This window comes from Globicephala melas, chromosome 11 (assembly GCF_963455315.2).
Source record: "Globicephala melas chromosome 11, mGloMel1.2, whole genome shotgun sequence".
In the NCBI taxonomy this organism is placed as follows: Eukaryota; Metazoa; Chordata; class Mammalia; order Artiodactyla; family Delphinidae; genus Globicephala; species Globicephala melas.
In genome coordinates this window covers 69,765,410-69,790,051 of record NC_083324.2, presented here as the reverse complement: position 1 = coordinate 69,790,051, position 24,642 = coordinate 69,765,410, and the positions used below count along the sequence as shown (strand labels likewise).

The 24,642-nt window shown below is 43.0% G+C and overlaps 2 protein-coding genes across 10 annotated transcripts in view; one reads left to right on the top strand and one right to left on the bottom strand.

Annotated features, from left to right (window-relative positions):
• Positions 1–24,642, bottom strand: part of LOC115860714 (adenylate cyclase type 10-like) — a 119,852-nt gene that overhangs the window by 67,272 nt on the left and 27,938 nt on the right. For 3 of the 7 annotated variants that reach the window (XR_009565936.1, XR_009565937.1, XR_009565938.1), the window contains exons 20-31: positions 24,114–24,177; positions 22,680–22,899; positions 22,213–22,338; positions 19,708–19,880; positions 18,997–19,153; positions 17,406–17,610; positions 17,220–17,316; positions 16,649–16,767; positions 16,268–16,385; positions 15,459–15,657; positions 14,703–14,910; positions 13,827–14,182 (exon numbers count right to left, since the gene is read on the bottom strand). Coding sequence is in view for 4 of the 7 variants with exons in the window: in XM_060308528.1 (XP_060164511.1) it covers positions 14,587–14,910; positions 15,459–15,657; positions 16,268–16,385; positions 16,649–16,767; positions 17,220–17,316; positions 17,406–17,610; positions 18,997–19,153; positions 19,708–19,880; positions 22,213–22,338; positions 22,680–22,899; positions 24,114–24,177 (1,802 nt within the window). In the remaining 3 variants the exon portion in view is untranslated. The other 4 variants (XM_060308527.1, XM_060308528.1, XM_060308529.1 and 1 more) reach the window with 4 other exon arrangements.
• On the top strand, positions 2,581–7,249 carry LOC115860717 (trem-like transcript 1 protein). 3 transcript variants are annotated; one of them, XM_030870795.2, is made up of 6 exons: positions 2,581–2,658; positions 2,846–3,178; positions 5,226–5,343; positions 5,732–5,814; positions 6,311–6,363; positions 6,723–7,249. In XM_030870795.2, the coding sequence occupies exons 1-6, from the start codon at positions 2,616–2,618 to the stop codon at positions 7,035–7,037; spliced, it is 945 nt and encodes a 314-aa protein (XP_030726655.1). In that variant the 5' UTR covers positions 2,581–2,615; the 3' UTR covers positions 7,038–7,249. The 3 variants fall into 3 exon arrangements, with proteins under 3 accessions (XP_030726655.1, XP_030726654.1, XP_030726656.1); XM_030870794.2 differs by having other exon boundaries at positions 5,729–5,814; XM_030870796.2 differs by lacking the exon at positions 6,311–6,363 and having other exon boundaries at positions 5,729–5,814; positions 6,723–6,901.

The window sequence follows — 24,642 nt, the reverse complement described above, 5'->3', positions numbered from 1 at the left end:
AATCACTGGGAAGGAGCCCCTGATGCAGTCCTGTGTTCCAGCCTCATGTCAACACATCACTCCCCTAATTGCAGTCCTGCCCCAGCCCTGCCTCACCCACTCCCTGCTTAGGCTGCTCCGCCGTCTCTGTCCCCAGCTCCAGGACTCTGGTCCAGTCTGTGCTTCCCTGGTGTCCCTGACTCAGCGGCACATGAAACTTCCCCATCGGGTCCTGGGGCAGTCGTCTCCTTCCTGCAGACACAGGCACAGTCTAGGAGCCAAGGCTGAGAAGAGCCCAAACTGAGCCCCCTGCACCTCCCTCGCTCCCGCCCGGTCTGGGCACCGAGAGTGATGAGATGGAAGGGGAGGCTCCAGGATGTGCCTGGTGGTGGAGTGCCGCCGGAACTTTCCTCCCCTTAGGAACTCAGCCTTTTCTCCTGCCTGCTCTGCCATGTCAGAGACATCTACCCTGGGATTCAGATCACCACCGGGATCCCCTGCCTTGGACTCTCTGGAGTGCACACTGAACAGAAGGGGTTTTCCAATTTCAAGTTTGCCTCCTACTAAGAAAACTTAAGCAAATTCCTTAACTCCTCTGAGCCTCAGGGTCCTCGCATGTAAAAACAAACAAAAAACCCAACAGCAAACCAAAACAAAACAACTCTACTTTGGTGGGTTTTTATGCGATTGAAAGGAATAATATTAAAGTCCTGGCCAGATGTCTGGCACATAGTAGGTCCTGGATAAGCGCTGGCTTCCTTCCTCTTCTCTAATGCCCAATGATAGGACACCTCCCTGGATCCTGGCCACCTCTGTCCTAGGCACCCAGCACCTACCATATCTGTTTTAGGCACTCAGTAAATATTGAAGAGAGGTCTCCTCCTCACACAATGCTCCCACATGGCTTGTTAGTGTGAAAATAATTTTCTTGTAAGGAAATCAAAGAAAGCTTGATACATGCTGGCAGGACAGATATACGTACTTCCATATCACTCACTGGGGAGACCCATCTGTCCAGTTAGCCGGAGACTCTGCCAGTGTTAGCACTGAAGGTCCTGTCTCCTGGAAAGACCCCCAGTGTCAGGTAAACAGGGACAGCTGGTCACCCCATCACCATGTCCATGAGGCTCAGCTTAACGCAGAAGCCGGCTTTCTCGGGCTCCTGCTCCCAGTTTCCCATTCTCAACTCCCTTGCTCCTGGAGAAAGGAGAGAGGAAGAGAGAGGGGAGGAGGAGAGAAAAGAGGACAGAGGAGGGAGGGAGGCTGGCTTTTTCATGCCCCTTTCCAGGTGTGACCATCTAGGTCAGAGCAGTGTGTCCTCCCAGCCATCCCCACCTTGACTGCTCCTGTCTCTCTGAGCACTGGTGCTCCCCCGGTGTCAGCAGGTTTATTACTCACATTCCATGTAGGATCCCCAAACCCCAGTTCTGCACAAGGTGACGTGAATGAGGGCCAGATGGTCCCTGTGCAGGGAGTGGGTTTGTGTCATAGGACAGGAACCCCAAATTATGAGACTTGGAGCTTATATAGAACATCTGCATGTTGGCCCTTCTTCCTCTCTGGAGAGAGAGAGAGAGACAGAGAGACAGAGAGAGAGACAGAGAGGTCTTCACTCTGGAACATGAACTAATCTTCTCCAGGGAGGGAGGGGAAGGATGGAAGCAAATCTCTCTGGAGCTGACACACTGTCTCTAACTCCCAAGGCATGTTTGCTCTTCAATCGCCCTGGAACAAAGCTTGGTGAGTGCCCTTTCCTGGGAAGGCCCGAAAATGTTCATAGAGAACTGTCTCCTAACAAAGAGGATAATGCATTCATGAAACAAAAATAATATGCTATAAATAAGAAATGCTTGGAGAATAACAAGTCTTGTAAATTAAAAGCACTAAGGGATAAAAATCTGAAGGACAAGGAGAGAAGGGATGGAAGAAAAAGATGAAGATATCTTCTAGGAATCAGAACAAAAAGATGGAAACTGAGAGAGAAAAGCTATGAAGATGAGATGAATACATGAGGTTCAATATCCAACTAATTATCAAAGCAATAACGCAAATCCTAGAACTGGAGCACGTGGTCCACACTCAAAGTGTCCAGGGAGCGCGCATCTGAGGGAATGAAGACAGGCCAGCCCAGGGCGCACGGTCAAGGTGGGGCTTCCTGGACGATCTCCTGAGAACTTGGGCGGGGCACTCACACAGAATTTAAAATCAAGATGGCCTCGGGCCATGAGAAGGACACTATACTTCCCTCCTTCACAGCTCTGCCTCATCGGATTCTATATTTGGAATACCCTGAGGACCATCTTCCCCCTTTCTCTAACGCTCTCTGGTTGTCACAATCCTCCCCCCGCTCTTCATTCCTTAGGGGTGGGCAGGCTCCCAGCCTTCTGTTTTTCCTTGGGTCTTCTCACCCTACCTTGCCCATTCTTACCCTCAGGGATTGTTCCTGAGCACTGAACCAACCAGGGCTTGGAAGAGCTCCTTCTCCCCACCCATGGAGGGGCCCACCAGTGCCTGCTTCCCAGCCCATGGTCACTGAGAACCCCACGTGACCGTCTGAGGCAAAAGTTTCCTGCCCCCAGGGGAATGCTGTGTCAGTGCCCAGGCAAGCCCCAGAGCTGACATCTCCCTGCCCAGCCATGGGCCCCAACCTGCTCCTGCTGCTGTTCCTGGGACTAGCAGGTAAGCTTCAGAAGCAGCTGCACTCTGGGTCCCCACATACCCCGCTCCACGCCCAGGAATAACGGGCATTACCATGGCAACAATAACATGTAGGCCCACAAGGTGGACCTCTAGATCCCTGTGCCCCTATGCAGTGGGTGGGCCAGGAGGTGCCCTGTCCAACATCCCTGCAACTTTCCTTCCCTAGGCCAGGGCTCGGCTGGCAGCCTCCCTGAGGTGCTGCAGGCGCCTGTGGGGAGCTCCATCCTGGTGCAGTGCCACTACCGACTCCAGGATGTCAAGGCTCGAAAGGTGTGGTGCCGGTTCCTGCCAGAGGGATGCCAGCCCTTGGTGTCGTCAGCTGTGGATCGCAGGGCCCCAGCCAGCAGCCGCATATTTCTCACTGACCTGGGGGGTGGCCTGCTCCAGGTGGAGATGGTTACCCTACAGGAGGAGGATGCCGGAGAGTACGGCTGCGTGGTAGAGGGAATCTCAGGGCCCCAGACTGTGCACAGAATCAGTCTGGATGTGCTCCCTGCAGGTGAGTTATCCCAGCCTGGCCACCACTGCTCTAACCTGCCTTCCTGCCCCACCAGCTGCTCTTGGGTCCTTGGTGGGTAGGGGCCCTTGTGGGGGAGGAATTGGGAGCAGATATCCTTTTGACAGCTCTGCAGGGAACGGAAACCAAACTGGGTGAGAAGTCTGAGATAAACCAGCCACACAGCAGTCCCCTTTCCCCTCCCGCACAAGTGGGTCTCCCCACAGGAAGGCAAATTCTCTTTCCCCACTCAGGGCCTTGGCCTCCTTGTCCAGCATTTTCAACATACTTGATGCTATTATTTTGCTTAGAAATGTTTTAAACAAAGTTTTAATTCAGACATATCAACTGGAATTAAGTTTTTTACATCTTCCAGGTTTTTATTGCTGTAATAACAAGTCTGATGGCTTAAAAACTATTGAATTTATATCTTATTTAATTTTATAGGTCTTCACTGAGCATCTAGTATGTGCCTCACCTACAGGCAGGGTACATTCAATGCCTGAATTCCTTCAACTCATTCAGTTTTACAAACAGAAAATAGTGTCAGCAACAGTTAATATTATAGGGTTGAGAACAGTTAATATTCTCAACCCTATTTTCAGTATAGAAACTATGTTCACAGGTTTCATTTTCACAGGCTATAACTTTCTCATGTCTAAGTATTTATTGAAAGTACATTTTAAAGTAGTAAATTTTCCCCATAAACATAGGATATTGTAAAAAAAGAAGTGCTCTGTCGGGAACGCGGTCAGCTACCTGAGGAAGCAGAAACTGTCCTACCTTGCACTTGTGGATGCTGACATTGTTTTCATTTTCAGGTCTTCCTTTTTCAAGTAATTTGTGCCAAATGCCCAAAATAATGAAATTAAGAAAGGCATTTCTCCTTCTCTCAGTTTTTTCTCCATCTTTTAATTACGAGGATGGACTAAGCTCTCATTAGAATCCCTCTTGAGTCCACAATTATTATTTATATTATAAATATACTTCTGTTAACCCTAGTCATCCTTTGTTCTCCTTCTTCCTTGACACTAAGGTTTAGTAACTCAAGATTACAATTCCCTAAATGGCAAGCTGTGACAAGACAATGCACTGGGAATACGTGGCAGGGAGACAGGTGCCTGAAGTGGGGCAGGTGCTGAGGACCCCAACAGCTGTAGAGAATGGATGTTCAGGCAGGCAGGTAGAGCACAGTATCTAGGGAGGATATGGGTGATTTAAAAAACTCCAGGAGATCAGGACATATGCAGCAAGATTGGGGCCATAGCCTCTCCAGTTCCTGGATTGGAATGGGTTGGGTAGTGGGAATGGTGAATCTCTGAGAACATGGCAAGCCTCTCCTCTCAGAGGGTCTAGAAGGACTGCCCGGGTTCCCAAGGCAGATCCTCAGGCCCAGAGAAACCAACCCTGAATCCCACAGACAGAAGTTAAGCATGTTGTTGGGATGACAGAAACCTTGTCACAAAACTAAGTCTCAGGGTCCAAGCAAGGCTCTCAGCAAGGATCAGTTGGCATTGTGTCACATCAGGGCTGACCCTAAGTTCCTTAGCTCCTGAGCGCAGAGCTTGGGGTGGGGCTCAGCCAGCCTGCAGGGGCGGTCACAGGGTTGCAGGTATGTGGGGAGGTCTAGCAGGCTGGGCTGAGGCCCCTTTGGAGAACAAGTGATGAGAGCCAGGAGCAAGGTCTCCAATGAGATGAGTGAGGTTGGGTAGGGAGGTGGGCACAGATTACCCAGTAGGGTTTCTGCATAGTCTGAGCAGCCTGGGTACAGGGGGAGCAGGTGGAGAAGAAATGCAGGGGGGGAGGGTTGGGAGCTGGTGGTAAAGGGGAAAGTGAGCATATTCACAACCAGATAAAGACATAAAGAGGCCATTCCCTGACCTCCAGAATGAGAGGCCCCTAAGGAATATCCCAAGCACCGCTTCTTTGTGTTCCTTACTTGGGACTTCTCCTTCCTCAGCTCTACTCCCCCAGTCCCTCAGATCTCAATAGGCCCTTGAACCCTGCCCACAATGGGTATGTTCTCATTAAGTATTTCCTTCTGACTCAGCTCCTGGCCTGAAAGAGAAGGACGAGGAGACCCATCAGGTCGGGAGTCTGGCTGACATCTCCTCTTCAGATCCTGTAGGCAGTGCCAGCCCTTTGGATCCCAGCCGAGATAAGAAGAGGTACTGACAAGAACTGTTATTTGGGTAGCTGGGAAGGGGTGGTGGTGAAGATACGGCTTGTTTAGAGCCCCAGACTAAACTGAAAAGAAACTTTATGATTCTTTCCACTCCTGGGGAATTTCTGACCAGGCAGACAGACAGACAGACAGACAGACTTCCCTCCCAGTTCAGCACTGACCCCTTCATCCCAGATCTCCAGCCAGGATACCCTGATAGTGTCTCTCTCTGCCCTGCCTGAGTCTGTCCTCCTCATTCCATTCCAAAAATCTTTCTCCAACCGTGGCTCACCAAGAACTGCACCTCTGTGCCACTTCTCTAGGATTCCTGGCAAGCAGCTCCGTGCCAGGCTCAGGGCTAAGCTCACCTACTCCTTTGTGTCTCTCAGCAGACCCTTGATTTGGGGTGCTGTGCTCCTGCTGGGCCTGCTGGTGCTGGCGGTGGTGCTGTTTGCTGTGATGGCCAAAAGGAAAGGTACGTAGCTGTCCACCTGCCTATCTCAGAATGGCCCCCTAGTCCTGTATCAGCCAGACTTGAATTCAAGGCTGAGAATCTAGGTCTGCTCCCCCTACAGATGTGCTTCAGTAAGGGTCCCCAGACCCTAGAATTCCCATGGCTGAGGGGTAGAGGAGAGCAAAGAGATTCAGTGGGAGGCGGCCTGGGGAGAAACAGGAATTGGAGAGGGTGAGACAGTGGGATTGGGGACAGGTGACTGGAGGAGGTGGGGGATTTCGGGAGATGGATTGAGTGTTGAGGCAGGTTGAGGGGAGCTGTGGAAGCAGTAAGTGGGTGGGGGGAGAGTTAGGGCTGGCTGGGGGTGGGGGCTGGGGAGATGGAAGGGGAAAACTTTGCTGGTGGGAGTGGGGAAGGTGGAGGCTAGGACAGAGGTTTCCAAAGTTTCTGAAGGGCGTGAGGCAGGCACTGAGTCAGCACAAGAAGCAGACTGTGCTTCTGTCCTCTGTCCTGCCAGGGAACAGGCTTTCTGCCTGTGGACGATTTCAGAGCAGTGGAGTCTCAGGCTCGGTAAGAGATCTCCGCAGGCCCCCAGCCAAATTCCCCAGACCCTCCCTCTGCCACAATCACTGAGAAGTCCCAGGATGATGAGGTGGAGAAAAGACTGTGACCCAGTAGAGGTCCAAACCCTCTTCCCAAACGCTGTAAACTTGGCAACAATGGTCTCCTACCTTCCCACCTTGCTATCCACCTTCCCAGATTTGTAGAGAAACTCGGGGCATGAAAATCTTCAAAGTGAAGCCTTCTTGCCCACTGACATACTCAGGATTGAAGAGACAGATCCAGTCTGGTCCTAGGCTTCCCATCTAAGGGAACTGGGGCAGAGGGAGGCATTTTCTCTTTGCCTGATTTGCCTGCTTTTGTTACAGGCCCCCTCCTCAGTGGTCCACCACATCAGTGACTCTGGACTGGCTGCTGACTTGCCATCGGATGTACCATATGTTAGGCTTGACTCGCCACCTTCCTTTGACAATAACACCTACACCAACCTTCCTCTTGATTCCCTGTCAGGGAAACACCCACCCCCAGCCCCATCCTGTTTGCCCCCTCTGCCTGCTAAGGCTGAGATCTGCTCCAAGCCTGTGACATACGCCACAGTCACCTTCCCTGGAGGGGACAAGAGTGGAGGAGCCTCCTTCGAGCCAGCCCAGGATCCACCTAATAGTGAGATTCCACCCAGCTAAGCTGTTCACCATCCTGTAAACTCACAGAGATCATCCCCAGGGTTCTGTGCAGCCATCCACGCAGTCTGTGCCCTAGATCCTTAGGATATCAGAGCAACTAGGGTCTTTAGGATCTGATCTAGTATCTTGACTTTTCTCACCTGGTAAGTGATACTTGGAATGATTGAGGTGTCTGGGGAAGCCCCCCCCCCCATGCTAGTTCCTCTGCCATTACACCACAGGGCTAAATAAACTCTACATGATAATATATGAGCTCTTGATGCTTGAGGGGGAAGGAAAGGGCCCAAGTTTGACTTCACATGGCCCAAGAACTGAAAACACTCGTCCAGAGTTTGTGTTGTATGATCTCCTGCCTGTTCTGCTAGCGGGGAAGTGGTTTCCCTCCCTGGTCAGAATACTGCACACAGTTTGAATTAAGGGGCATCAAGAAGACTTCTTCAAAAGTATTTCCTGCCTTTATCAGGATACCTGAAAGTATAGAGTCATTTGCTCGAGTCTAGAAATCTCTTCTGCTTTCTGCTCTATACCTTGTAAACAAGTGACATCTTATGATGTAACAACATATGGTGGGAGAAGGGGGATAATAATTAGTTAAAGGAGATTCAGGAAAGATGGGGTATGAGAGATGAAGTTGAAAAGAAACAGGAGTAAGGTCAGAAACTGAAATAAATACCAAGCTTAATCCTTGGCAGGACAAAGGATTTTCAAGCACCAGGAAATGAAAGAACTTTGCAGACATCAGTTTTACCAGAGCTGGCTCTTTCTCAACTGGGTGATCATCTGGTAGTTCTGTTCCCTTTGGCCTGAACTCTGAGCCTGGGACGAGTCCAGTGGAAAAAGGGCATGGGGGTGAGGGGAGGAGGAATAAATGGTAAGGGTATGGCCATGGTTAAGTGTAAATGAAAGCTAGTCCAGCCTGGGGATAGGAGGCCCTTTAAGGTTTCTGCCATGATTTCTTCTCAACTGTTCAGTTTGAAAATATTTGCCCATACTGAGATGAGAGACTTAAATGGAGAAGATGAGGTGCTCAGGAACCCAGTCTTTTATAATCACGGAGAACTAAGCAAAAAGAGATTTTGGCCATCTGGACCATCTGGAAGGGCCCTAAGCTTGGTCTAGATATCTGAGGAGAAGGAACAGGCAGGGACTGTGTAAGTCTAGCGATGCTATTTTCAGGAAGCTCTGGCAGGATGTTTTGAGCTTCCTCTGATAGAGTCTCAGCCTGTGACAGAACCTAAATTTACTCTGTCCCTTAGGGAGGCAGGAGCTGCCCACCAATCAACTAAGCCCTCATTTCCCCTGGCTAAGATGACTGGGGACTTGCCTGGTGGGAAGGCAAGGTTGGGGGTGGGGAGGGCAGGAGAATGTGGGGGAAGGGCAGACTAGGTCTAAAAAGCACCCCTCTGGGAGAAACTTAACCTGGTCTGAATGTAGTTTGAACTTTTTAGAACGTGAGAGAAGTAAAGGTATATTTTAACAATACAAAAGAAAATACTAAGATAATCAATTGGCTGGAAGAGAAGAGGGAAGGAGAAATATATTAATTCCATCATTGCTTTGGTTGGTATTCATAGACTTCCAACCAGAGTCATAGGTATAAAAGTAACTGCTAAGATGAAAATACTAAACTAAATTTCATTATAAGAAACACAAAAACAAAGCAAAGAAAATGCAGGTGACATGGTGAGGTGACTGCTTCATATCAGAACCTTTGGAATTCAGTTAAAGAAGTTCTCAGAGGAAAATTCACACCCTTAACAAGAATTAAGCATCTAACTCAAATAGCTAATTTTAAAGGAGAAAAATGACATAACTAATACATAAATAAAAGAGCTTATTCTCTGAAGTAAAATGAAATAAAGTGTTAGCTAACTTTACTCAAGAAGATGGATGAAATAAATGACAAGGGGAAAATCATCACAGATATAAACACAAGGAAAAAAAATAACAAGAGTATTTTGCGTGGGTGGTGGTGGTAGAGTGGGAATGACTCTAAAGGGGCCTGAAAGAACTTTTGGGGGTGATTCAATGTTCTCTATCATGTTTGTGGTAGTGGTTACATGGGTTACATTTGTCAAAACTCATCATTTAAATAGGTGTACTTTACTGCATGTAAATTATATTTTGATAAAATTTATTTTAAAAAATACTTGAAAGGTCATTGGGGAATAGTTAAAATAATCTTAGAGGAAAAAAATCTTTAAAGTATTACACAAAACTCAGCAGCCATAAAAGAATTCATAGATACATTAAAACTGACACATTAGGATAAATTAAGAAAAGACTGATACTTTTCCCTTTATGACAAAAACACCATAAACAAAAGTCAAAACACAAAATGAAGAAAAATTTTGCAGCTCATACAAAGGCAGATGGCTCATTTCCCTAACCCCTACATATCAACTAGAAAACAAATACTTAATAGAATACAGTCACAGAATACATACCTATAGCCCACACAAAAAGAAATATAAACATAATAAAGATGTTTAACTTCATCTAAGGGAAATACAAGTTAAAAGTACATTGAGAGTGATTTTAAAAGAAAGTGGTTAGAGAACTCTGAAAATTCTCTCCTCCATAAAAGAAACAAGAAAACTGGCAAAAATAGAATCAACTTTTTCAGAACTCTGGAAATTAACCAATGGCTTGCATCAATCCAAGGAGTATTTACTCAAGAAAAATGGCTTTCCCCTGCCCCTATTTGATTTAGAAGACAACTTCATTAAGCAATAATTATACGCCTGTGTTGACAGGTACACCATTTATTAAGATGTAACTTCTATGACAATAACAATATGAAGAAGGCGGGAGGGAATGGGGCTATATAGAATCAGTTTTTGTATATTATTGAAATTAAGTTGGTATTAATCTGAACTATATTGTTAACTGTAATCCCTACAACAAGAAAATAACACAAATTATATAGTAAAAGAGATGACAAGGGAATTAAACTTAATTCATTTAATATAACAAAAGACAGTGAAGGAACAGAGGAGAAAAAAAGACATAAGACAAGTAGAAGACAAATAACAAGATGGAAGACATAAATCTTACCTTACCAGTAATTATACTGAATGTAAACAGATTAAACATTCCAATTAAAAGGCAGAGATTGGCAGAATGATTAAAAAACACATGATCCAACTATATGCTGTCTCTAGGAGACAAACTTTGGATTGAAAAACACAAGTTGGCTGAAAGTAAAAGAATGGGAAAACATAAATCATGCAAACTAGCTATAAAACACTGGAGTAGCTATACTAATATCAGACAAAATAGACTTTAGGACAAAGATTGTTACTAGTGATAAAGAAAGGACATTCTATAATGATAAAAGACTCAACCCATTAAGAAGATATAATGATGATAAACATATGGGTACCTAACAACGGAGTTTCAAAATACAGCAAAAACTGATAGAACTGAAGGAGAAATAAACAAAGAGTAACGGTTGTAGACTTCAATATTCCACTTTCAAAAATGATAGGACAAGTAGGTGGAAGATTAGCAAGGAAAGAGTAGACATGAACAACACTATAAACCAACTAGACCTCACAGATACCTATAGAACACTCCACCCAACAACAGCAGAATACACATTCTTCTCAAGCATACATGTAACAGTCTCCAGGACAGACCATATATTTGACCATAATCAAGTCTAAATAAATTTAAAAGGATTGAAATCATACAAAGTATGTTTTCTGACCATAACAGTATGAAATTAGAAGTCAATAACAGAAGTAAAATTTGGAAACTCACAAATATGTGGAAATTAAACAACTCACTCCTAAATAACAAACAGGAAAAAGGAATCTCAAGAGAAATTAGAAATACTTTGAAATGAATGAATATAATTACACAACATACCAAAACTTAGGTGATTCAGCAAAGTCAGTGCTTAGAGGGAAATTTATAGTAGTAAATACCTGTATTTTAAAAAAAAAAGAAGAAAGATCGATCTCAAATTAATAACCTAACTTTCCACCTGAAGAAACTGGGAACAGAAGAGCAAACTAAACTCAAAGCAAGTAGAAGGAAGGAAATAATAAAAATTAGAGCAGAAATAAATGAAATAGAGAAAAGAAAAACAATAGAAAAAAATCAGCAAAACCAAGAGTTGTTCTTTGACCAGATCAACAAAATTTACAAACCTTAGCTAGACTGGACAAGAAACAAAGAGAAGACGACTCAAATTACTAAATCAGGAATAATGAAAGTGGAAGGAGAACTACTGACCTTATGAAATAAAAAGGATTATAAGAAATATTATGAACAACTGTATACCAACAAATTAGATAACTCAGATGAAATGGACAAATTCCTAGAAAGACACAAACTACTGACACTGACTTAGGAAGAAATAGAAAATCTGAATAGACGAATGCCAAGTAAAGAGGTTTAATTAGTAATCAAAAAACTTCCCAAAAGAGAAGCCCATGCCCAGATGGCTTCACTAGTGAGTTCTACCAAATGCTGAAAGAATTTTAAAACCAATCCTTCACAAACTCTTCCAAAAAACAGAAGAGGAAGGAATACTTCCCAACTCATTCTATGAGGCCAGTTTTACTTTGATACAAAAACCAGACAAAGAGATCACAAGAAAACTGCAGATCAACATTCCTTATGAATGTAGATGCAAAAATCTTCAACAAAACACTAGCAAATAGAACCTAGGAACAAACAGAAAGGATTATACACCATGACAAAACGTGATTTATTCTAGGAATGCAAGGTTGGTTCTACATTTGAAAATCAATATGATACACCATATTAACAGAAACCCCCCCCCCAAACCACATGATCACTTCAACAGGTGACAGAAAAAGCATTTGACAAAACCCAACACTCTATCATGATAAAACACTCAACAAACTAGGAATAGTACGGGATTTCGTCAACCTGATAAAGAGCATCTATAAAAAATTCACAGCTAACATCATACTTAAAGGTAAAAAACTAAAAACTTTTCCCCTACAGTTGAGAACAAGAAAAGCATGTCCACTCTTGTCACTTTTATTCAACATTGTACTGTAGGATCTAGCAAGTGCAATTAGGCAAGAAAAAGAAATAAAAGGCATCCAGATTGGAAAGGAAGAAGTAAAATTATCTCTATTCGCAGATAACGTGATCTTGTATATAGAAAATACTAAGGAGTGCACCCAAACCAAAAAAACTTAGAGCTAACAAATGAATTCAGCAAAGTTTCAGGATACAAAACCAATATGCAAAAATCAGTTTTATTTCTATACCCCAGCAATGAACAACCCAAAATGAAATTAAGAAAACAATTCCATTTATAATAGTACCAAGAATAATAAAATTATTTAGGTATAAACTTAACAAAAGAGGTGTAGGACTTGTGCATTAAAAACTACAAACATCACTGAAAGAAATTAAAAAAGACCTACATATATGGAAAAGATATGCCACTTTCATGGATCAGAAAACTTAATATTGCTAAGACAGCAATTCTCTGCAAATTGATTTATAGATTCAACATAATCTCTATCAAAATTACAGCTCTCCTTTTTGTGGAAACTGTGGAAACTGACAAGCTGATCTAAAAGTCATATGGAAATGCAAGGGACCCAGAATAGCCAAAACGATCTTGAAAATGAATAATAAAGTTGGAAGACTCACACCTCCTCATTTTAAAACTTACAAAGCTGCAATAATCAGGACTGTGTGTATTGGCATAAGGATAGACATACAGGCCAACGGAATAAAACTGAGAGTTCAGAAATAAACCCATACATCTCATAAAACCATAAATCAACAGGAGTGTTCAGTCATTTAAATGGGGGAAAGAATAGTCTTTTCAATAAGTGGTGCTGAGAAAGTGTATATCCACATGCAAAAGAATGACTTTGGAAACTTACCATTCAATATATGCAAAAATTAACTCAAAATAATCAAAGACCTAAATAAAAGCTAAAACTATAAAATGCTTAGAAGAGAACAGAGAAAAAACATCTTTGTGGCCTAAGATTGGCAATGGTTTCTAAGATATGATACCAAAGCACAAGCAACCAAAAAACAAAAACAAAACAGATAAACTGGACTTCATCAAAACAAAACACTTTTGTGCTGCAAAACAGTACCATCATGAATGTGAAAAGACAATTTATAGAATGAGAGAAAATATTTGTAAATCAAATCTGATAAGGGTCTAGTATCCAGAATATATAAGAAACTCTTCAAGCTCAACAAAAATGCAAATATTCCAACAACAAATGGACAGAGGATTTGAATAGACATTTCTCCAAGAAGATATACAAGTGGCCAATAAGCTCATAAAAAAATGATCAACATCATTAGTCATTAAGGAAATGCTAATCAACACCACAATGAGATACCACTTCACAATCACTAGAATGGCTATAATCAAAAAAACAAATAATAACAATTGTTTGTGAAAAACTGGAATGCTTACACATTGCTGGTGGGAATGTAAATGGTACAGCAACTTTGGAGAACAATTTGACAGTTCCTTAAAGAGCTAAACAGAGAGTTTCTGTATGACCCATTGTCATACAGAAATGGGTATACCATTCCTAGGTATATACTGAAGAGAACTGAAAACATATGTTCATACAAAAACTTGTACACAAATGTTTATCATAGCATTATTCATAATAACCAAAAAGTGGAAACAACCCAAATATCCATTAGCTCATAAATGGATAAACTGTGGCATATACATAAAAAGGAATGTTATTCAGCCACAAAAAGGAATTCTACAACATGGAAGAAACTTGAAAAGATTATGTTAATGGATCTTACCTTATTATATAAGATGGAATCAGTTCATCTCAAAGCCTCCCTGGCCTCCGGTCTAGCTCTGATTCTAATTTCTGCCATAGTTGCATTACCGACTGTTAAGAGTTAAGAAAGATCTAAGTTTCATGCTTTAGAAACACAGGCTTTTATTTTGACAAAGATATAGATAAAGGCTAGCATATTTAATATGTATACTATACAGTATCTTAAAAAGGAGACTTGGGGGCATATCTTTGTATTACATGTAATGAAAGAATCATGGTCCCTTCAGATGATTTTTGTTTGTTTGTTTTAACATATACATTCTTGAATTTCTTCTTCATCTTTATTCTCCTTGACATCAGCCACTCTGACAAATCCTGAAAATAGGAACATAAAGAATAATACAAACACAAAGAACTTCCTCAGCAATTACAAATTTAACTCATGGCCTGGAGGAGGAGATTTGCTGGGCCCTAAAGCAAGAAACTATATTCTTTCCTCTCTTTTACTTGCCCATATCTTATCATTTACCTTCACAGACATTACATTGTGGTTTCTAAGGCCTTCTTTCTCCCTTAGTAACCATCCAGCTACTCCAAGGGAACAATCTTATTTGTTTAAGCTGGGACCAGGGAGGAACTTCCTATGCCTAAGGGTTATAGATGCTGAAACAAAGGGCCAAGAGAGGCTCTTACACTGTTCAACAATATAAGGGGTCTCTGTCTAGGGTGGGTCCGGCACTGTGAGAGAAGGACAATTACCTCTGGAGCAAGGACTAATCCTAATTATCTGCATGTCCCTTCTTACTTGGAGGTACAGTCTTTGACTGCTTGTGAGTAAGAATCTGAGACTGTTCTTTATGTCTCTCAGACAAGGGTTCCAGGAAGGAATGCTTACTCTGCAAATTTCCTTCAAAGGAGTTATTTTCCTCCAGGAATTCTCCCTCTATCCAAATCCTGGTCAAGCAGGTGTCAAAAGGTCTGATGACGTTAGTCAAGGACATGGACTCTCTCTTTCCACATCTCATTACAGAGGCTTTAAGCTCAGAGACCCACTGGTGATAGACAGGGCAGGTCACACATCGAGAGAAGAACTCCTTAAAGTACTGAAAGGAAGCGAAGGTCCATTAGCTCAGGGATTAGTACCTTCTTTCCTCCACTCCACTCCATCAGAACTTACAGCAGTCCCCACTCAGCATACTCACTCAGGGCTGGGGTAACAGAAAGGAGTAAAGTAGGCCCAGATGGTAAAGTAGGCCCAGAAAGTCTGTTTTGAGATACAGAGGGACTGGAATGTTTTAGACTCAGAAGGCAGGGATGCAGGGAGATGTGTCAAACTCAGAAGGCAGGGATGCAGGGAGGACAGTATAGACTGAGCCAGAGTGGTCCACTGAGAAGGGCTAAGTGTTAACATTTTAATGGTACTGGGTAGTAGCTGTGCAAATCCAGAAAGTTAAGGAATCCAGTCCTGACCATGCAAGAATATCTGGGAGGATACATGAGGTAGGTGGAAAGACTTTCTAGGCAGAGTAAAAAAAGGGTTCAAGGGGGAAAAAGAGACAGAGGCAGCAAGGAGAAGAGTAAGGGAGAGATGCAGGTGGCAGAAAGAGTACCATAACTTAGGTGTTAGTTGAGGGGTAATGGAGACAGGTACCTTGAGGGTTTGGCGGGGAGTCTCTGAGGCAGTATGTGCGAAGACACCCTCTGGCATCTTCTGTAACATTAGCACATGGCACTCTAGGAATCGGACAAAGCCATGTGAACCAAACAGTGAGGCATTGGTTCTTTTCACCAACTGGTGAGCCTTGGAGAAGTGGTGCTCAAATAGCTTCCACTGTGAGTCCTGGGCAAACCTGAAAGGGAAGAATCACAGCTCTCAGCTCTCTCCCCTGCTTACCAACCATGGCTCTCTCATAGAACTGTCACTTTTTAAGGCTCTAAGATCTCCTGGACAGTCAGAATTGTGATTCTGGTAAGTGGCCAAGGCTACTAACTCATATGTAAGGAGACTTAAAAGGAAACCAATGATATTCAGTCTTGCCATGGGTTATCTTGCACTTAAATGTAACTCTAAACCGAACCCTTAATCTATAAGCCCAAACCTGTTAAGGGACAAGAAGAACCCTACAAATAAGATGGGGGGTAAATGGGAGGTGGTCTTTAGAAGTGGGTTGGATGAGAGAAGCCGCCACAATGAGAAGCCCACACACTGCAATGAAGAGTAGCCCCGCTCGGTGCAACTAGAGAAAGCCCGCGTGCAGCAACGAAGACCCAACACAGCCAAAAACAAATAAAAAAAAAAAATAAATGTATTAAAAAAAAACAAAAACAAAGAAGTGGGTTGGAGATGTGGAACAGTCCTGCCTGGAAGGGCAAAAGGCAATAGTTTCAATGAGTTCATGGTGTCTTCAAATTTCTACCCTTTCCCACAGCCCTGAGTAACATGCTGGTACCCCACATTACCACATGGCCAGAGAGGAGTGGACCCCCAGCATGACATTGCTCTGAGAATTTAGAATGCAGCTGTGCTCGTAATGTTGAATGAAATGCAGACATTCCCCAAAGGGCCGACACAGCCATCCTGTGGAGAGAGAAAGTAACCAGGTTAGTATAAGTTGTCCACGTAGGAAGTGGTATAGAAGGTGTGTGGTACAGGGGAGGAGACAGCACCTGAAAGGCAGACATCCCTGAATCACAACGTGGTTCCTAGACCTTAAGGAACCAGAGGCCAGGAGCAGAGGCCATGCCTAAGGGACGGGCTCATGACTGCCTATGTTCCAAACCCAGGGCCCCACCTGAGGTCTGAATCCCTCAGGAGTACAGCAGAGCCCGGCACAAATTTACCTTTTCCATAGAGCAGCAGATCTAAGCAAGCAGAATAGAAGCAGGCCAGGCCAAGGACATCATGACCCTGGGAAATGAGCACCCACTGACTCTCCAGCACATGGACACACAGATCAAATCTGCCGAGAGACAGAGCCACTGGGACCAGCTAGAGAATGGGGAGGACGGTATAGGAGAGGAGGGGATCTTACACCTTCAAAGCAGCCTAATATCCCCTAAATCTCCTCTCCATAACTCTATTTATAGAGAGAGCATCTGTGCCTGGGATCAGACCTGTCTCTAAGGCAAAGGAAGTGGGAAAATGACTCTGAGACAATTTCCAGGGTCTTGATCAATTACCTACCTCCCTGCAGAAAAATGGGGGAAAAAAGGAATATTTGGTAGCTCAGACTCTGCATTTCTACTCCTGACCCCTCAAACTTAAGACAATGCTTCCTGGAGTGACTAGAGAAGGGACAGTCCTGGCTGTGGAGAGGGAACAGTTTCTCCCTCTCCACTCTAAGCTTCTCTGGAAGATCATACCCTCCCTTCTAAGGCAACAAATACAAAGGACAGAAAATGATCTTAATACTTTTTCTTCAGAAATGCAGATCTGAAGAGAACTGAGAGAACCAGATTCTCCAGAGCTGGTTTCTTGAGGTGTCTGCATATCTCACGAGCTTGAAAACCTAAGGAGGTTAAAGAGCATCATGTGAGGTCTAGAGGTGAACCTGGCCTCTCTAAAAGCCCTAGGCCCACCAGCGTCAGGCCCCATTACCCAGCCTGATGGAGAAGTCAAGATGGCCGAGGCAGAGCTTGGTGTAGGCCAAGGCCTGCATGAGCTGGGCTGTGGCCAACAATCCCTCCCTGGAGAACCAACACAGGCTGTTGTTCTGAATGGCCATCTGCTCACAATGCAGCCACTTCTCCTTGTCACCCATGTTCTGGGAGAACTGGGAGAGGGCCACGTAGGTAGAGACAACCTGCAGGGCAACAAACATGGGGTAAATATTCTGGCTGTACAGTCAGGCTGCATGCATCTCCATCTCGTCCTTTTCCTGCATAAGAGCCCCCTGCATGCTTTGCTGCTCACTCAGTCAGCACTCCTGGGGGCCCCACCACTCACCTCAACTCCAGCTATGAAAACACACTCCTTCTCACCCCTACACTTCTAATCTGGTCATTCTTACTGCCTGTTCTTGAAACAAACCACTTTCTCCATCTGCACCTCTTGTTTCTCCCCAATCCGAGACTTTCCCCTTCAAAACGCTGGCCAAACTGCACCTCTTCTATGTTTTCTCTAATTAAGTCCTCTGATTCTTGCCCCTTAGAACTCTTCAGAACTGCTGCCTAGATCTCTGTTATCAGTTGCGTGCACATTTGACATCATTGATGACACTCTTGAAACACCGCGTTCGTTAGGTTTCCAATAGAATAATCTTATTAAAATATAAGCAGACTCGGTTACTCCACTTCTAAGAAGCCACTAACAGCTTCCCACCTTCTTTAGGGTAAAAGCCAAAACCCCTACAGTGGCCTACAAGGCCGGCACCATCTCCCATCCCCCTCCCTAGACTCTCTGACTCATCTCCTGGTTCTTCCACCTCTCCTCCCTCCCCTCTAGTCACACTGTTCCTCAAACACAGAGGGCATGCGTTGTGCATTCGCTATGCCCTCTTCCTCTCCACTCTTCTCCCAGATAGCCATGTGGCTTACTTTCTCATCTCCTTCAGATAGTTGCCCACAAGCCAACTGCTCAGTAAGGCTTTCCCTACCATCTTATTAAAATTGCATCCCCCCCCGCCCCACCCCGCACCCAGTTCCCAAAACTCCATGTCCTCTGGTCTTCATGTAATTTTTCTTCATTGTATTTATTATCACCTAACATACGACATATTTCACTTATCTGTTTCCCTGGAACCAAGATCAGTGCCTAGCACAGAATAGGTGTTCGTCAAATATTTCTTGAGCAGATGGATAAAAGAGAGATATAGACAGATGGACACTAAAATTAGGAAGCCTTTCTTCTTTTTTCCTAAGTCAGCAATTCTGATCCTTTTTTTAGACCACTGGATTTGAGAATCTGATGAAAGCTATGATCCCTTCCCTACTTCCTATCACTCCCCAAATGCTCTTTTGAACATACACACAAAAGTCAACATTCAGTTCAGAGAGTTCACAGATAGCTTCGTACCTGGAAGCCCATCTATAAACTGCAAATTGAGAACCCTGCTCAAACACAAGATCAGTGGTGTCCCGTTAAGTCTGGGTTACCGTGGAACCACACTTAACCAGGGACTTGGCAGGGTCTCTCCCCCTAGCATTTTAAGTTTCTGAGTGAGGACAGAGGTAAACCAAGGGTGGCTTACCTGGGCTTCACTGGCAGACTCCTTGGCTGAATTCTCCTGCATAAGAGTGGCCAGGCAGGCAAACCTGCGGCTGCTGGCCGTGGCCTCCAGGTTGTAGAGCTGCCAGAGCAGGGAGAGGCATTGCACCTGCTGCTGCAGGATTGCCAGCTTCTTCTTACTGGTGTGAAGCAAAGGGTGGTTAGCATGCCCTTATTCTTCACCAGTGTCCGCTATCCTTCCCCACAAGAAATCTGAGTCTACTCACCCAGACTTTCAGACTCAGAAAGGTTCCTGGGATCCCACTACTTCTAACCCAATATGCCTTTTAAATTCATCCCTCTCAACCAGAAAAAAAAGTTTTCAGAGACGTTTTTTAAAAAAGGTTTCATTCTTTGAATTGCTCTTTTGGTTGAATACATTTCCTATAAATTATTATAGCTCAATAACCAGGTAGCAACTTAGTATTATGTGTATATATATCAGAGAAATAATATTGATATTAAATTGCCACATATGTGTATGTGTACACACAATACACATATATGTATCTTTATTTGAAAGAGACAGGATAATACCATACTCCAAAAACGAAAGAAGTCCTCATTCAGCTCCACTGAATTGGCTGTAAAAAGAGCAGTCTTTATAGTCAAATAGGCAAAACCCCAGGCTGGGTCCTAGTTTACTTCTCTGTGGCCCTAAATGGAAACAGGACAAGTTGGCTAGGCTTCTCACTTCTCACTAGGATTGTCTGGGGGCTGGCTCAGGGAACAGGAACGCCAGCATTTCTCTAGGAATGTTTGGAAAATGACACCAAACCAGGTCCAAGGGAAATTCCTTTTCAGCAGACGAAGGGCTTGCCTAGCCAATTTTTTGGCCAAGGTGATCTGTCCCATGTTGAAACAGACCTGGAGACGGTAAAATGAGAAACAGTAATGTAAATGTGGGAAGATTATTAAGGACAAGGTTCTGCATATAACACACTGGCTTTTATTTTGGAATGTGTACTTGGGGCCCTTGAGGTACTAGAGTGAGCTGAGTTGGAGCAGAGCCTGGCCACACTACCAGGCACCAGTAGGGCCACGAGCCAAGTAAAGGAGTGAGAAAACAGAATTACGGAGAAAGCACTCTCCTTTCTCATCTCCCACACATTTGCCAGTGAGTAGTAGAGGAAGGCTGTGATTTAGAAAGTGATGCTGCTAGACTCAGATGGGATTATCATTTGGGCAGAAACTGAGATGCTTCAGATGCCATGGAAAGCATCTGAGATATCACCAAATCCCGTATCCCTCTTCATAAACAAGTTGTACCACCATAGTGCATTTGAGGGTAGGATCTGAGGAACTACCTTGAGGTTATCATATACCTGCCTGTTCTATGGCTAAATCCTCCAAGAAAATGATAAAGTCTATGGTAATTTCTGAACAAGCTTAGGAAGACTGCACAATAATTCTTTCTTTTAAAGGGAAAGAAATAATTATTTAACTTTGCTCCAAAGACCTTTTGGTTGAAACACAAATAATGCAATACCTTGGACAACTCTAATATTCCCTTTGGTATTCAAAGGCATTTATACACATTAGGTTTACTCTCCTAATCAAGGTATCTTAAGGTTCACACTGAAACTAGTTTTTATTTATGTATTTTATTTGAAAGCTCGGCTCTCTAACAAAACATCCCCCATGGTTTTATGAAGTCATCATTTATAACTTGATAAATAATCATTCCAACATACTTTGTTCTGTTCGATTTAACAGTAATGAGGCCGGGAGAAGTTGCTGTTATGAGTTATTCATCCAGAATAAGTAAGTTTACCCCTATTTGTCCTTTGAAAATGGAATGTCTCATGGCATGCTTTCCCCAGAGTTCCTATTTGATATACAAATCTCATTCCCTGGGGAAATTTGTTATAAATGATATAGAATGATCTACAAGGTATATTTATTTATTTATTTTAAAACAAGATGTGGAATGGAGTATAGTGAGCTCCTATTTGTATACAACAAAGGAAGGGGAAAGATTATATACATTTATGTGTGCTGAGCCCCTCTGATAGAATACATAAAGAGAGGACACAGTGGCTCAGTGGTAGGATTGTGGGGAGAGACTTTGAAATGTATGTTCTTTTCTTCCTTCTAGCTTTATTGAGATATATTTGACATATAACATTGTGTAACTTTAAGGTGTACAATGGGATGATTTTTTTAATTGAGGGATAACTGACATACAACATTGTGTTAGTTTTAGGTGTATAACATAATGATTCAATATATGTATATACTGGAAAATGATCACTACAGTAAGTTTGATTAACATCCATCACCACATATAGTTACAATTTTTTTTCTTGTGACGAGAACTTTTAAGGTCTACTCTCTTAGTAAATTTCAAATATACAACACAGTATTGTTAACTACGTCCCATGCTGTGCATCACATCCTCAGAACTTATACCTTTTGACTACCTTCACCCATTTTGTTCACCCCTGCATCCCCCTGAATTAGTTTATATACACTCCAGTGAGCAAAGGACATGACAGGCAATTCACAGAAATAAATGACCAATAAACATTTAAAGAAGACTTATAATATCTGATGCTGGTAAGGATGTGAAGAAGTGAGAAGAACTCAAGTTCATATAATACTGTAGTGGACAATTTGGCATTATATTTATTAATTGTAAAATCATTCATATTGTCTGCCTTAGCATTTCCACCTCTGAAAATTTCTCTTACAGAAACACTCTCACAAGGGAGTAAAGAGATATTTACAAAAATATTCACTGTAGAAATGTTTATAATAACCCCAACTTAGAGACAACCTAAATGTACATGAAGAAGGAAATGGCTAAGTAAATTTGATATATGGATGTAACGTAGTACTTGGCACCTGTAACTATGATTGGATGTATGTCAATATGCAAATATGTTCAATCTGTATTTTTAAGAATAAAAACCAGATGCAGAAAAAGGACAATGTAGAATTATGATTCTATTTTAAAAATAATGGATAACAATAATGATATGACTATGTGTGTATAGCTGGTGGAATTCACACCAATTATTAACTATGCTGGGCGTGACATGGGATTAGTAAGCGCTCTTTCACCTCCTACATGTATTTCTGTTTTGAATTTGAATCACATTTATAATTGCAGACAAAAAAAGAGATTTTAAAGGAAATAACAGGATATTCCTCAAGGAGAAACAACCCAGACTTCAAGGTTACCCCCTGCCCTCACCTCTGACCGAAGACAGCAGAAAGTGGCCTCCTCAAACTGACAGATCTTCACCTTGCGCTGTTTATAAAACGAGAATGCTGAGGGCTGGCCCAGAAGGCTGCTTGCCTTCCTCAGATAAAGGAAGGCCTCCAAACAAGACAAGGGATGGAGAAACTGGATTAGGATTTAGATGTTGCTAAGCGTGTGACTGGGGCGAGGGCTAGATCAAGGTTATGATGAATTTGAACTGGGGCAGGATTTAGTTAGAAATGGGGAGCTGGACTGTGTGTGTGCAGGAGTTGGGGCAGGGCTGGCAGCACATGGTGCTCCTTCACTCTCACTTCATATTTTCTCCTAGACCCCTTACAGCTCCTCTCTCTCCCACTTTCCTCCACTTTTCATTGCAAGTTACCTGATGGTAAGAAATCCCTATAAAATTCCCCTAGTCATAGGGCTCAGCTCAGGGGCAGAGAGCAGAGCTTGCTCACCATGTAATTATCTGACAGGTCCAAGGAGGCAGCGGCAGCCTCCAGCAGGTAATAAAACGCACAAGTGGTTTCTCCAATGACCAGGCAGTGCTGGGTGAGAGGTGACAGCACTAACTTCAGGACTTCCTTACAGTGGCAGGGCTTCATGGTTAACATGTCTTTCTCAGGGCTGGTCTGAGCCAGTTTCCTGTTCACTTGATCCAGGAACTCTTCCTCTGTTCTTTGTGGAGAGAAGATGAAGAGCTGAGAGTGGCCACCCAGTAGCCACTCTTGCTGAGGCATTACCAGTTCTCAAAGCCACTTTATCCAGGAAGCTTTCCTTTATAATTCATTAATTCTATGTCTATCTTTCTCCTCCATTGCTCCATAGGTTTTGAAAGTCAGGGACCTGGTCTATAATGGCAAAGCCCTATTAGGGAGTTTTAAAAACCTAAAGCCAAAGTACCTCACAAACTAAAGGAAACGACCACACCTGAAGAGTGAACTAACACTGTTACATGCAAACATAAAAATGATACAAAGCAGTAAGTAATAATACCTTTATCTATTAGCACATTTGAACTCCATCATGGCATATTTGAATATTATTTTATACAATACCACCACCTTATCCTACAATAACCCTGCCATTCAGGTAGGCAAAAATTACCTCCCTCTTACAGATGAGGAAACTGAAGCTCAGAGAGGTTAAGTGACTTATGTATGACCTCACAGCTACTGAGCAGAACCAAAACTAGAGTTCACCTTTCTGACTACTAGTCCAATGCACTTTCTACAGGCACCACGAGTTCAAAAGAGGTCTGATCTCTCTGAGATAGAATGATTGAAAAAAGTGGGAACTGAGGAGGGCTTTGAAGGATGGTGACCATTCTGTTAACTGGAAGGATGTGGATGCCACTGAGTATGTTTAAAAGGGAGAACTGTGTGAGCAGAGACACAATAAGTATGGGGGTGATTCATGTAGAACATAGATTTTTGTTTGAAAAATGAAGGAAATCAGGTTGGATAAGTATAATAGGAAACGAGAGTGGCTGATGAATTCAAGGTAGGAACATGTAAAGTTGTTAAGACAGGCATTAGAAAGCCAGGAGGTACATAGTTATGAAATGTAAAATCATTTTAATATCATCTGGGCTCAAAAGTAATTGAGAAGGCAAATTTATAGCTGAAAACAATCTGCTACATGTACAATACATTTGAGAGCTATTAAATAAAGTTTTTCTTAATCACTAAAAAATAATTTCCCTACAAACAATCAAAAATTGCCTTTCTGATTCTCTGTTAACTTGAATTTTGGGCTGAGTACAAGAGTCACTGCTCCTGGGTGGTCAGATGCCTTCCTTGTCTGCAGGTAAGGTGAGTGCCCTAGTTTAATGGTTATCTGTGTCTCACTTCCTGGCCTCCTCCATGCCCACTCTCAGCATCTCCACCTACCTGCAGTGTTCCCTTGTGAAGGCCTCCTGACTTCTGGGTGATTTTGTCTGGAACTGAAAACTGTCTGTAGGGAGAAAGAGATGATTATCTTTAATTGCCCATATTTGTATTAACTGAGAATATTTAAAATTCCTGACTACCTTTCCACTGCAGCTTAGTTCATGACCTAATTGCCTCCCCCATTATAAAAATGATAAGTTTAGGTTTAAAATTAGCCTTACACACAAGATTAGGGTGCTAATTTTTTCCTTAAATGCAACTATTTGTGATTCAAATAGTAACTCCTTTCGTTCTCAAACTTCCCAAACCAATTCCTAATTCTGTTTGCAAAAGAAATGAATAAAGAATGTGTCCATCTGGTTTGATGACTAATTCTAATAGTAAAAATCCAAGAATATATCTAGATCAGATTTACGACTAGATGGGAGAGAACCACAGATCCTAAGACCTAGTGAAGAAAATCATGAGGGCACAAGATGTCACATCCCACCAGAGTCACAACGACCAGCAGAGATTTTCAGCTTTACCT

What these genes read in the sequence shown, in the direction of transcription:
- LOC115860717 (XM_030870794.2), top strand. Translation starts at nt 2,616, where the DNA reads ATGGGCCCCAACCTGCTCCTGCTGCTGTTCCTGGGACTAGCAG. An exon ending in TCTGGATGTGCTCCCTGCAG is followed by an intron (nt 3,179 to 5,225) that starts GTGAGTTATCCC and finishes CTTCTGACTCAG; the next exon opens with CTCCTGGCCTGAAAGAGAAG. An exon ending in TGTGATGGCCAAAAGGAAAG is followed by an intron (nt 5,815 to 6,310) that starts GTACGTAGCTGT and finishes CTGTCCTGCCAG; the next exon opens with GGAACAGGCTTTCTGCCTGT.